The sequence below is a fragment of the Salmo trutta genome, chromosome 13, assembly GCF_901001165.1.
Source record: "Salmo trutta chromosome 13, fSalTru1.1, whole genome shotgun sequence".
Taxonomy (NCBI): Eukaryota; Metazoa; Chordata; class Actinopteri; order Salmoniformes; family Salmonidae; genus Salmo; species Salmo trutta.
The window spans coordinates 14189626-14202926 of record NC_042969.1 but is presented as its reverse complement, the minus strand read 5'-3'; the positions used below and the strand labels follow the sequence as shown (position 1 = coordinate 14202926).

Genomic DNA, 13301 nt, shown 5'->3' with positions numbered 1-13301 from the left:
GCAAAGACATTCAACGAAAGGAGAGGAGTGTGACCATGCACGCTCTGACAGCGCTGTAAATGTTTAATGCTGTCTTTTATTATTCTCGGACACATAACAAAATGAAAATAACACAATCAAGAAGCTGACATCCACAATTACACTTTATATCATTAGTAGCCTACAATTATAGCGTATTATAGCACAGTAATAGCCCTGTATTAAAAGTAGGCTCAGGCTATCACATCTTACTTTCTAAGGGATAATGTATGCAGCTTCAGAGTAGGCTTAAATAAATACAAATGTTGAAAATTGAAAATAAATGTCAAGCACACTTCAATTATACATAGGCCTAAGAGATAGGGGTAAGGCCCAACGTGATCAGGAGCATATTAATTTAAGCATATTGTTTGTTGGTGAAGTTGCAGTTCAATTTTGCAATTATATTTTGATGCACGTCGCCAATATTTCAGAGTTGAAGTGCAGGGTTTGCTCTTTTTGGGGTGATAGGTTTAAAAAAATGCGCTAGGGGACAGTGGGTTTGGCAGCATTATTGACTCTTCTTTTGAATGCAAATCGTCAGGGTTTGAAGACTCATCTGACGTCAGGAAGGAAGACCATAATATACCTTTAGCACCACCACCTTGTCAACAGCGCCACATTATGTGAGACAGTATCAAGTCAGGAACTAGTTCGCATTTCATTTTGGGGAGCACCATTGGACTATACACATCAGAACCATAGCAAGAGGATCGTTTTTTAGATTTACAGAAGGAGTTGCCCGGAAACTATGTCGACTTGAATGTCACTTTTGTAACTTTTTTTCTTCAAATCATGTATGTGGGATACCTCTTGGATAAAGAAGGCAGCATGTATCACCAAGGACCTGTAAGACGATCGGGAATCAACATCCCACCACAGAACTTTGTTTCCACGCCACAATATTCCGACTTTACTGGATACCATCATGTGCCAAACATGGATACTCATACACAGTCTTCGGGGGCTTGGGGAGCTCCTTATGTCGCACCGAGGGAGGACTGGGGCGCCTATAGTCTGGGGCCTCCTAACACTAATCCTACGCCCATGAACAACTCCTCGCCGGGACACGTTTCCTATTGCTCACCTGAATACAATCCCATGCACGCGCCAGGGTCAGCAGTATTGCAACCACCTACAGATAATATTTCTGTTGCTCAACTTTCCCCGGATAGAGAAAGGCGCAATTCTTCTTACCAGTGGATGAGCAAAACTGTACAATCATCTTCTACGGGTGAGAAAGGTCACAAGCAACTATATTGTGTCACGACATGCATGCCAGCGTTAAAATGATTCGTGCAATGAGCACAGCCTCAACTCATGTCAAACTACATCTTCATATTTACCTAAGAAGAGCCGGAAATGTTATGTTTTCTCTTGCATGGAAATGCATAATTGTGCTGGCTCATAAACTTGTGCAGCAGGTAGTATTTAGAGAATGGATACAATATATACCTTAATTGCATAATTTAAGTGATAAATCTCACTCTAAAAACGAATAACCTCATGCATAATACGTAATGAGTACATTTGGGCACATTTTAGGTGGTATTCGTAACGAATTGCTAACAATAGCTAATTCTCCTTTAATTTGTGACTGTTCGCTAATCACATTTTAAATGAGATGTCACCATAATTACACAGTTGCATGTGAAATGTTTGTAAATTGATAATTCAGTTTGGTGTTAGGCTTATTTTGAAACATGTAAGATGCAACTTCAAGGCACTAAATTGGAAATTGCACCAGACTCAAAACAGAAGAGAAAATAGGAAAATGATAGGCACTAGATCGAACGTATCAAATGAATTATGGACAATGCAACTGTAAGCCTACCATCGCGATAATGGTCTGATAAAGTATGACATCAATTACAACATCTTAGTTATTTTCTGATACAGGCCTTGTGGAGGAAACGATGAACGTGTCAAGAAAGGGCGCCAGGTGCTACTTGTAATGCTAATTTCTCTACTCCCGTCGACTAGATGCGAGGTCTACTTTTCTTGCTACATTGTCTCTGGTTTTGAGGGTTATCCGTCAAATTCAGGCGGCGACCCCTTTTAACACCTCGTTTTACTTTGATATGCACCAAAGTGTCTTCCTCGGCTCCCATTCTTCGAGAGTTATATTGCCGGAAAGGGTGGCGTTTTTCACAGCAAATAAATGTATTTGACGAATATATACAAAGCTTTATAACTGGGCAATAAACCACAACATTTCTTAATGTGTAAAAAAATATATAATTCATTAATTGTAGACTATATTTATCAATTAAGTCATAGTAACTTATGAGCCTCAATTAACTCGTAAATTTCGTTTTATAGCCTATTAACTTGTCAAATCCCCCCCACCCACATTTAAATATTCAAAAAAGACCATCTTATAGCCTAGGTGTATTTTTCTTGTTAGGCAAGCCTATCAAATGTGTTATTAAGTGTTTAATTCTAGGAGGCTATCTCTGGCCCTGTAAAACACTACCAAGCATGACCTAGGCTATAACAATAAACATCAAAATGTTTCAATGTTGTTCAAAACGACTAGTATTATTTTCTACCTGAAAAGGTGCTGACGTGTTTATGGTTTATCTACAAGAGCAACCTGATCCAAGCTAGAGAAATGTCTGCCTTGTAACTCCTTTATGTGTCGTGTGTTGCCTCTTAACACATCAATGGAGTTTAGGTAAAATCTCTGAGACTCTTTGTTCTGCAGTTTGTTCAAAAAGTGACATCAAAAGAAGATCAGTGGCTCGATTAGCATAGCTACCAACAAAGCAACACAATCTAGATTAACACGATAGCCACCACTTCAGTTGAAAGCGCCTAAAGACGTGTCATACACATTTAGAGAGTTATTGGATAAACGAAGTAACAAGTTTAATAGGCGTTTTGATAAGTAGCCTGTTGATTATCCTACCTCTCTAGTATTACTTGCTATAAATACTAAAAATTACATATTTAAAGGTGAATTTAAAACAATAATTAACTTTAGTGTTTAAATAGCCCATTGCCCCTGTATTTATCAATAATTTGAATGCCATGAAATTGCATCGTTGCTTTGCATCATTTTCGTTGTTCAGTGTGACGGCTATTTAAAAATGAGGCATAAGAAGCATTGAATTCTCTGAATTTCTCACATTTTCAGGCAAAACAAGAACGAAGGAGAAATACAGAGTGGTTTACACCGATCACCAGAGACTGGAACTGGAGAAGGAATTCCATTTTAATCGTTACATCACTATCAGAAGAAAGTCCGAACTTGCGGGGAACCTTGGCCTTTCAGAACGACAGGTAAAACCAATTCATTGATAGAGCATTAGGGCCCTAGACTTGACAAATCAAATGATACATCAAATATGAAACGAATAACAATTTTGACAAGTTTTTCCTTTTACATTTACAGGTGAAGATCTGGTTTCAAAATCGCAGAGCCAAGGAGAGGAAATTAATCAAAAAGAAAATGGGATCTGATGGCAGTGGAGGATCAGTGCACAGTGACCCGGGTTCAGTGAGTCCTCTGCCGGTACCAGGCTCACTCAGTCCGTCGGATATTCACGGCTCTCTCTACCCACCCCCCGGAATGAACAACTTGCCATCTATTAGGAACATACAGCAGGTTACTGTCACTCAGTAGAATCGAATTTAGACCATCCAACATAACTGAGCACTCCAACACGCTGAAAGGACCGTTCCTCAAGACTTGGATTCCAATGGATTATTCAAACGTCCTGAAGAACATGTTGTGGATTAGGAGATTTCGAGAAACAAGATGATTTATAACTGCAACGAAATGCTGGAGGCTCTTGAAATATTATTTTTATAGAATAGTTCTAATAATTCAAAAAAACATACAAAAATCAACATATGGTTCAGACATGTAACGCTTAAATTGTTTGTTTGTGTCTGAGTTATTGAGATATAAATATAATTTTCTGTAGACTATGTAATGAAGTGTATAAGTGTTTGTAAATAAAATAAAAAATCCGGTACATTTTATTTGAAGTTTATCTGGAATGAAAGGGATATCATTAATTTGGAGCTTTTATAATGGCTTGACAAACTATGCATTTTCTGATCCAATTTGATTGCAATTTTCTGCTCCAATTTGATTGCAAAGCACACTTTCGTAACTTTTTTCTACAGGGACAAGTGAATCAGGTTTTAAGTGAGATACGGGTAGAACGTTTGTTTGATGTTCAAAATGTAAATAAAATGTGTTTTAACGTTACCTTTTTCTACTTATTTCATTGACTGGAAAAGGATAGCTCACTTTTGCAAAATAACCAGACTGAGTGTGCATACTTTCTTCAAACAGACGTCATTGTTTATAGTTTTACCTACTCTTATTATTTGATACCTATAACCGCAAACAAAATTAGATCAGTTTATCAACCTCCTATTTCGTTTCCAAACTATTGGGATGGGATTCTGTCAGCCCAGCATGTGTCAAAGGCAACATTTGATTGTTGATGTGTAACATTAAATCGGAAGATATTGTCCAATAAATTGCACCAGAAAAAGAGCAATTGGCCCAAGCAACTTAATTTAGCCAAAGCAATATACATGCAACTTAGACAGTTACTTTTTGTAAAGGACTCTAGTGTCAAGTTTGAGATTTTTGAAGACTAGGCCTACTATGCTCGTCCAAGTACAGCAACTGACAACTGTCAAGCTGTCTTCTCAATTCATGTTTACCTTTGAGCCATTATGATGTAATATAGACTATACCCACTGGGCACAGACGTCAGTTCTAGGTCTATTCCACGTTGGTTCAACATCATTTTATTGAAATGACATGGAAACAACGTTGATTCAACCAGTGTGTGCTGGGTGTCTGGTCTATGGGCTGGGATGGGCTGCATAGTGTAGTATGGATAGATTACAATCATGAACCTGTAAAAAGGTTACCCAAGACTGTCATTAAACATTAACATCCTCATAACATAGCCGAGGCCTATTCCAAAAACTTGCAAGAGATCTGTGTAGAAGTGCTGCACAACCTCAACAAACCTGTTGGACAGAGGTCAATTTACTTGTCCACAAAGACAAATTCAGTATTTTACAGACTACTGTCTAGGCATTATGGTTTTTCTTCAGAAAACACATCCCCTTTATAAATTGGAGACACTTTAGCCTAGGCCAAAATGCAAAATGAGAATTTTTATAAACTAATTGTGGACTATTGTTGTATGGCACTTGGATGATGACTTGTATGCCCTAATCCTTCATCGAATATGGGTAAATTAACCCTCAATCAGATGATACATCTGTAGGTAACATGGGCAATAATAGGTTTCCATGAAATGCTATAAACAAGTGAGTGTGTAGCCTACAGTTATAGCTGTGCAGTTATTAGCTAGTTTGGGAAGCCTATTCGATCTTATTGTTCCAAATAATAAGCTTATGTGATATGACATGATATCCCTCACTTTTGCACACAGATTTACAGAACTCCAACTGAGTGCTTCCGAGGATGTTTGTGGTCGTGTGATGCTTCGTTCAAACAACGAGGAACTGGGAAGTCTGGGAAATCTCCGACTTCAATGCGTTCATGACTACTGGGAACTCCAAAAAAAAAGAGCTTCGACTGGGAAAAAGTGTTTTAAACGGTCATCCAACTCTGAATTCCAAGTCGGAAAGTCGGAGCTCTATAAAGATGCCCGAGTTTCCGACTTAGAATTCAGAGTTGGATGACCGTTTAAAACACTTTTTCCCAGTCGAAGCTCTTTTTTTTTTTGAGTTCACAGTAGTCATGAACGCATTGAAGTCGGAGATTTCCGACTTCCCAGTTCCTGAAGATATCTGACTTCATGTTTTGAGCTAGTCCCCCCCACCCGGCGTCCTAGTTGTCTTGAAAGCACCTTGCATGTCTTGTTGACGTCATGCTGGCAGTTAAGAAGACGTCATGAGCGTCTTACTACCCAACATGGCGGACTTCGATACAATCTATGAGTTAGACGAAGAAGATGAACGTGTAGTGAGTGAAGAACACCTTGTTAGATATTGCTCAGAACCTGTGATTATGCGAGGGGCCGGGCACATCACCGTGTAAGCAATTCAAAGCTACTGTTAACGCTGTCATTATAATCCGTTACTAGCTAACGCTAGCCTGCTAACAACAATGCCTGCTGTGAAATACAACTTACTAGCTAGGCCGTGGCAATAACAGTCAGCTAGCTGTCTGGTCCTATCGTAGGACGTAACGTTAACTGTTAACCCTAGCCTCGTCAATTAAGGCAAATGTATCTATTGCGGACCTGCTATTCCTGCTTTATTGTTTACTAGCTAGTTAGCTACCTAACGTTAGGTACACTGGGTTTCTGCAAATTAGCCTGAAATGAGAAAGCATCTGCTTTAACAAAAATGACAAGCCAGCAAACGAACATTAATTGCATGACATTCAGTAAGTCGCTATAGCTTACCACTGTAGTGAATATTTTGCCAGCAGCTGGCATATTCAAATGGTGGTGATAAATCAAGCATATTATTTCCAACAAGCTTGCTAGCTACCATCCATAGCCTAACATTCTGTTGACTGTTTTCTGGTTCCCTGCTTACCAGCAATGGACACAACACCTATTACCTTCCCAAATGATGACATACTAGTTACGTATACTTCCTCTAGTGTCCACAACTGAATTATGCATATGCTGTAGCCTTGTCATCCTATAGAATTGTCTCGGCAGGGGAAGCTATTCACATAATGAAACAAATTACAGGTCATTCAGGACATTAATTTGTTTATTTCTGCTGTCTGTATACATTGTAAAGTGTTAGGCACAAGGTCTACATTTTATAGGTATTTATATGTTGAGAGTACAAAGTGTATAATTCCATCCCCATAAAAAAGCATTGCTAGGTTTCCCTTGTGACAGCCCACAGTCATAGTGAAGTACTTTATACATGTTCAACAGAAAGTTGTTAATTTCTTTACCATTTGTATTTCTCTTTTTGACAGGTTTGGATTGAGCAACAAATTTGACACTGAGTTTCCCTCAGTTCTCACGGGAAAGGTACAGTAGCCAAATTCATTAGTATCTTCATATGCACTTTACCGACGCAATGTCTTGTGCTAGGCATTTCAACTGATTTAAACTGGGCTGTGAATCAAGCAATTTAAGCTATTATGGTGGCTCTATTGTTCTATTTCCCCTTTGACAAATCAGACCATCCCTGAATTACCTCTTTCAAGTCTCTTGAGTGGCTTCTATCTGATGCTGATGCATTTCAAGCAACACACCACGGTGTGTCCAAAGCTGAAGTGAAGCTCTGTCAATGAGTAAGCTGTCTTTGGAGCCCAGTTGGTCGGGGGCCCAGTGTTCGGGAGGACACAGCTCCAGGTGATAAAATAATGAAATAAAGACTGTGCCATACACAAGAAAGGGCAGCTTCCTGGGTCGGACACTGCAACACAAAAAGGCTGAAGGGGTAAGAGCAGGCTGAGGGAAGTGCAGGGCAATAAAAAGTCCCTCCAGTATTGTGACGTGATGGAAGAGGTCACAATTATGATGATTGAAGGGTGCAGATCAGTAGGCCCTTATTCTAAGGCCTTTCGCTCTTTGCAAAGAGACCTTTGCATCCTGTCATAAAATATTACGACCCCGGTTTTATGGCGTACAGACCCAGAGAGGAATGAGCATCTATTCATGTTGTTTGGACGGCCGCTGCCACAGGCACTAAGCTTATCTCACCCTTTAGTTCCTCTCTGCCGTGAATAGACAAGAGCTTGGTTAGCAAGTTACAGCCGTACTAGTGAGAGATCTGATCTCTGGAAAGCATCTCCAAATATCTAGGCTACCTGTTTGTTTTCTAAGGCTCTTTGATTCTACAGACCACAGTACAGGTTTTTCTTGAAACAATTGGTGCCATTTTTCACTTTAGTCAGTACATTAGACTAGAGCAAAGGAATGGTTGCCGTTCTCCTACTTTCCCTTTGAGGTTTGTTTTTGCTTACTGCTTCAGATGAGAACTATTTTAAGCGCAAAATAATTGAAAATAGTGAAGAATCTGATTTGTCTCCGAGAGAGAATTACCAATAATAAAATCAAAAGCTATATAAATTCCAACCACATTCTTTCCTCTGTCTGACTCTTCCTGTCCATTTCATCCTCCCTTCTCCCCTTTCTTTTCCAGGTGGCTCCAGAGGAGTTTAAAACCAGCATCAGCAGAGTGAACGCTTGCTTGAAGAAGACGTTGCCTGTCAATGTGAAGTGGCTTCTTTGTGGCTGCCTGTGCTGTTGCTGTACGGTGGGCTTCAGTCTGTGGCCTGTTATATGCCTCAACAAGAGAGTAAGTCTCAGTCTGCCCTCGCGTGATGTGTGCTGCACAGTCCCACTCTCTCTAAATCAGCACGTCCACTTATTACTCATGGACTAGTTTAGCAATCAGCCGTATTGGTCTTAAGCAGGCAACCTGTGTGGAATTAGGGTCTGTGTGTAAAAAGGATACATTGCACAGCTGAAGGGGACATCACTGAAAGGTGGTGCCCCAACCCAGTGTTATTGACGACAAAGTGGAAATTACAAGCTGGTAAAAGTAGAAGTTCAGTCTATGAACAGCTCTTTGTCATAATACTGATGTTGTTGTCAATTGTAAAAGAGTGTGAAGTCGAGGTTAATACTAGAAGATATAGCATGTGCTCCTTTCCCAACAGGCGAGAAGATCTATTCAGAAGTTGTTAGAATGGGAAAACAACCAATTATATCACAAGGTAAGAACAAATTGCATATTAGCACCTGTCTGAAAGACCAAGTTATGTCAGTTGCGATGGGTTGAGTGATGTTAAAGTAGCAGGTTTCTGATGGATAATGGTCTTTAACTCATTATGTCAACTTTAACCCTTAAATCGAATTTCCCTCAAAGCTATTTTCAGCTGACATAGTGGACAGAGGCTGACCAGACCTAAAGGTCAGCAGTAAAAGGCATGTTAATTTAGTTTTGTCTCGGAACAATGAGTGACAGCTAGTAACTGAGCAGAAGAATGAAGGAAGCTCTTCAGGGTGTCTGACCACTACCTGACCCCAGCCAGACATGGTTTGAAGCGTTCCTAAATTCCCCTCACACTCAGATTTGCTAACCAGACGGGATGTGGGTGGGTGTGCGTGCTTGTGTGTGTGCGGTGTTGTCTGTCCTCACTTTCACCTCTTCTGTTTAGCTGGGCCTGCACTGGAAACTCAGCAAAAGGAAATGTGAAAGCAGCAATATGATGGAATATGTGAGTATAACACATTTATGCTCCCTTAAAACAGAATATGATTCTTGCCAACTTATTGAGTATTACGAACTCAAATCGCAACAGAGTCAAAATATGGGCATGAATGTATTATAGAAGAGTGCCCACTGGAAATATTCAATGCTGAAAGAAAAGTTTTAAATTAAATGAACTTTTCCCTCCACAGGTAATTCTTATAGAATTCTTACACAAATATCCTATATTCCGACCGGACTGAACTGAGGAGGCTGTTGGGAGACCTGCAGTGTGGCCCTTGACTCCTATCCTTAGTGCCTAGTATAAATGTTGGAATAAGGGTCTGCACCTGTGTCTCGGTGTCCCTTACATCTCCCGGTACCTTGTACATTTGAAATTGCAACACTGTCACTTTGCTTTAGAGCAGATTTTGCACATTTCCTGATGAAGTAGAAAAATGCTCTCTTTGTTGCACACTAATACTTTGCTTTTGTTACATATATATGACAACAAGTGATTGAAAAAATAACACTGTTGAAAAGTGCATTTAGCCCAAAGAGCCATCATCAACTGAGTCCATGTATCATATCATTATTGCTTTGGGAAAACATGTGACACCTCCTAGAGCAGGGGTGTCAAACCTACGACCCGTGGGCCAGGGCACATTCAATCCGGGGGTGGTTTGAGTAAAAGAAAAAAAACATTGTTGTAATTATGATTTTTGGGACATTTGAAATGAGGAAAAACAAATGGAAACTGTGTAGTAATGATAATAGACCTACATTTATAGTCTCTTCACTCTGTCCAGCTTTCTAACAGTCATTGAAACGAAAGCTAGACAGTCCGGAAGCATTGAAACCATTTTTTGCCGATTTTTGCCGGCGAGGAAATATAATACATTTTAAGTGCGACCCTCCCGATCTCGGTGAAGACCGATTGCAGCCCGCGGGGCAAAATGAATTTGACACCCCTTATCCTAGAGCATCCTTGCCTTATGTAAAACAAACCATTTTATATATAAGACAGGAGGAGACAAACATTTTGTAGCTCAGCAAGTTCAAATGCTGGTTATTGGGGTTACTTTCCTCAAATCAATTTGTCTCTGTGACAAAAAGTAGATGGGATGCTTGAATTTGCCAAACATACGATGTAAGTCCGCATCATGTTTTTTTTTTCTTCATTTCAGAAATGACCCTTTCTACAGGGAACTTTAAAAAAAAACTGTAAATATGTTAGTATAAACTGTAGGCCTACAGTGGTATGCTGTTGTTTACATTGTTATTTAGATCTTTTGATTTGTTTTGCCAAGATAATGCTATACCATAGTTTTGTTTATGAAAGATGTCTCTTTCCAGTTTATATGGACCTGTTTACTTAGTAAGCCATATCATTTACAATGTATGTGATGCCAGAGTTAGGTTTGAAAATTGCACTTGAGCTTATCAAAATGTCAGGATTTCAGAGAATGATTTCAAACTGAGGTTTTTAATAATTTTACAATGACACTAGTGATGCATGTTATTTGTGATTTTTGCCAACTTAAAAAAAAAAAGTGTCATTCAGTTCAATGTGAGATGGCTACTTGTCTTTATGATGTACTGTTGGAAACGGACTCCAACTTGGCACCTCCATGTCTTGTTTTTTGTCAAACTTTTTATTGCAGCTTTGTCTTTGTTCATTTTATAGTTTTTATTTTCCTATACTGTGTTTTGTGTTAGTTGTTAAAAACCACATACAACCTACAGTACATTACATATTGAGATAAACATTTCCTTTGTTATTCATTTTGTCCAGAGTTGTCTCCTTCACTTGTAGCTGAGAGTTTTGCTGCATTATAGTGCCTCTGGAATGGTAGATGAACCGCAGTCAGAGAAGTGGTGTGGTTGTGAAGACTGACATCTGCTCACTCGTATTGTGGAGAGCCCTGGCCCTCTTCCCAGTATTGGCCCTGTTACAGAGTACTTGTAAATGTTTGTCATGACAACTCAATCCCTATGGAAAGCTAAAATAAATGGTTGATTTTGAATCTTTGAGTCTTCAAGTGGGTCCAACTGAAAACCACAAGCTGACATTAACTGTTGACATGCTTACCTTACTGCCATATGGTGAATTACTCAGCATCATCTAAGTTATACAGATCATCTTAATTGACATGTGGTAATGTACTTTGGCCAGAGTCTGCCACTGATACCTGGCTATTTGTCATGTTTAACAAGGTGTTGAATCGTTAACTTAACAAGATGGCCTGTAATTACTTGACACATTTGTAAAACCCTGGAATACAATTACCATAAATAGCTAGCACTTTCACAACATGGAACTGTGGCCCCTAAGTTTGGGGCCAAAATCAAATAGGTTGCTATATCACAACCCCCACACATACACTGGAGTGGTGGGCTTCACTGTAATGAGTAGAGGGTTGTTTTATAGACCCCTTTGTTCTTGGATTTATTGTCCCATTGGAGTTGGGATGTGGAAAGGTCTAAAGCAGGGGTACTCAACTCTTTCCCTATGAGGTCCGGAGCCTGCTGGTTTTCTGTTCTACCTGATAATTAATTGCACACACCTGGTGTCCCAGGTCTAAATCAGTCCCTAATTAGAGGGGAACAATAAAAAAATGCAGTGGAACTGGCCTCAGGGTCCAGAGTTGAGTTTGAGGTGTCTAGAGGATCAACGGAAGTTGCCTTTCCTCACCTCACTACACCTACTGTATCAAGCACCCATCTAATCTAATGGAGTACCACACTGGGTTGTGTGACCTCTAGTGCCCTTTCCAAAAGCCTAACATTAACATCAGAGATCATATACAACCAATTGGGGGGATTTAGTTCAGGCAGTTTGTGACAATTCAGAGATATGGAGATGGCTGGCTGGTTCTCTTCCTCCGTCCTCCAGAGGGCAGACTGACACACTATGAGAGGAGATGAGCTATGAGTGTGTAGTAGTGCACCGCAGGTCTAACCCTTTTGTATTCATGTCACATCTCGGCTAAATTGTCTCGTTGAATAAAATCAAAAAGCTACATTTCCAAATTTCCTGATCGCAGTATAAGAAGAAGCAAGGACCAATATTCCCCTGCAAACATGATTTAAATGCTTTGAAAGTATCACATATTGAGTGTTGAAGTTAATTGAGTGTACTTGCAATCACATCATTATGTAACAAATGCATCACATTACTTATGGGAAATCTTCCCATTCTAAATCCTCTAACATGGCAGCTTAATGTGTTCAAATCATTTTTACTATTATGATAACACTGTGCCACCAGTAGGAGTAGCAACACCAACGAACAAATGGTCACTCAGGATGTTCTTAAATGGAGGCCACAGATGCTCAAATCTAAGGTAATTAACCCTTTAAAAAGAATTTACTAAAGTGATATGATTAATAATTTAGCTCACAATGTAATTTCCCTTCATTTAAATTGACTAACACCAAGTGACACTGGATTTAGAGTCCTCAAATGTATGACATCCTAAACGGGTGTGATTAGCTAATAATTGTCTTTATAGACCCCTCCCCCGACTACAGCTTGCTACTGGAGGGAATGCTCAAGGTCCTTGTATATTTGTAATGAGTGACTTTCAAGACGGTAACACCAAATGACATAAAAAGACAGACATGCTAGTAATTAAAAATATATATTAATAGCCTCATGTTTTTATTGATCTATAGACAATGAAAAACAGTTCAATATAATCACACTTATATAAATAACTATAACGTTTTGTCATTTTAAAGTGTTCTTCATGGTTGAAAAGACAAAGTACGCAATAGCCCGAGATGTACTCGTAAGGAGCCTACCGAACGTGACCCGATTACAGACAGATGTTCCGAGCATGCTAGATAGCTAATTAGCACGTGGTCCCTCTGTATTCCGTCCGTCTTCGGTAAACAAGCACTGTAACACGGAGATATGGCAGTGTGTGAACACTAACCTTATAAAGGTGTGTATCAATTCAACCTTTTTTTTTTTAAATCGCTGATATTAAATTGTTCTTATGCTTTCAAAACCTGTACTGCAAGCGATGCGTGTTAATGTTCAGAATGAGCGTCAGGGCTTTTTTTTTTAACAACTCCCCCTACAGAACGCACCTTCG

At 39.4% G+C, this 13301-nt stretch overlaps 2 protein-coding genes across 2 annotated transcripts; both read left to right on the top strand.

The window, feature by feature from the left end:
• Window positions 1–611: 611 nt before the first annotated feature.
• Window positions 612–4240, top strand: LOC115205262 (homeobox protein CDX-1). Its single transcript, XM_029771038.1, has 3 exons — window positions 612–1252; window positions 3158–3303; window positions 3416–4240. The coding sequence occupies exons 1-3, from the start codon at window positions 814–816 to the stop codon at window positions 3644–3646; spliced, it is 816 nt and encodes a 271-aa protein (XP_029626898.1). The 5' UTR covers window positions 612–813; the 3' UTR covers window positions 3647–4240.
• A 1542-nt stretch (window positions 4241–5782) lies between these two features.
• LOC115205260 (cysteine-rich hydrophobic domain-containing protein 1) lies at window positions 5783–11225 on the top strand. The gene is made up of 6 exons (XM_029771037.1): window positions 5783–6060; window positions 6971–7025; window positions 8146–8301; window positions 8666–8722; window positions 9167–9226; window positions 9411–11225. The coding sequence occupies exons 1-6, from the start codon at window positions 5918–5920 to the stop codon at window positions 9459–9461; spliced, it is 522 nt and encodes a 173-aa protein (XP_029626897.1). The 5' UTR covers window positions 5783–5917; the 3' UTR covers window positions 9462–11225.
• The last annotated feature ends 2076 nt before the right edge of the window (window positions 11226–13301 follow it).

Bases quoted from the DNA above. Each gene is read 5' to 3' on its own strand.
- LOC115205262 (XM_029771038.1), top strand. From the start codon at position 814: ATGTATGTGGGATACCTCTTGGATAAAGAAGGCAGCATGTATCACCAA. The intron at 1,253-3,157 runs GTGAGAAAGGTC...TCACATTTTCAG, and splicing joins TGTACAATCATCTTCTACGG to GCAAAACAAGAACGAAGGAG. The intron at 3,304-3,415 runs GTAAAACCAATT...TTACATTTACAG, and splicing joins TTGGCCTTTCAGAACGACAG to GTGAAGATCTGGTTTCAAAA.
- LOC115205260 (XM_029771037.1), top strand. From the start codon at position 5,918: ATGAGCGTCTTACTACCCAACATGGCGGACTTCGATACAATCTATGAG. The intron at 6,061-6,970 runs GTAAGCAATTCA...TCTTTTTGACAG, and splicing joins GGGGCCGGGCACATCACCGT to GTTTGGATTGAGCAACAAAT. The intron at 8,302-8,665 runs GTAAGTCTCAGT...CTTTCCCAACAG, and splicing joins TTATATGCCTCAACAAGAGA to GCGAGAAGATCTATTCAGAA.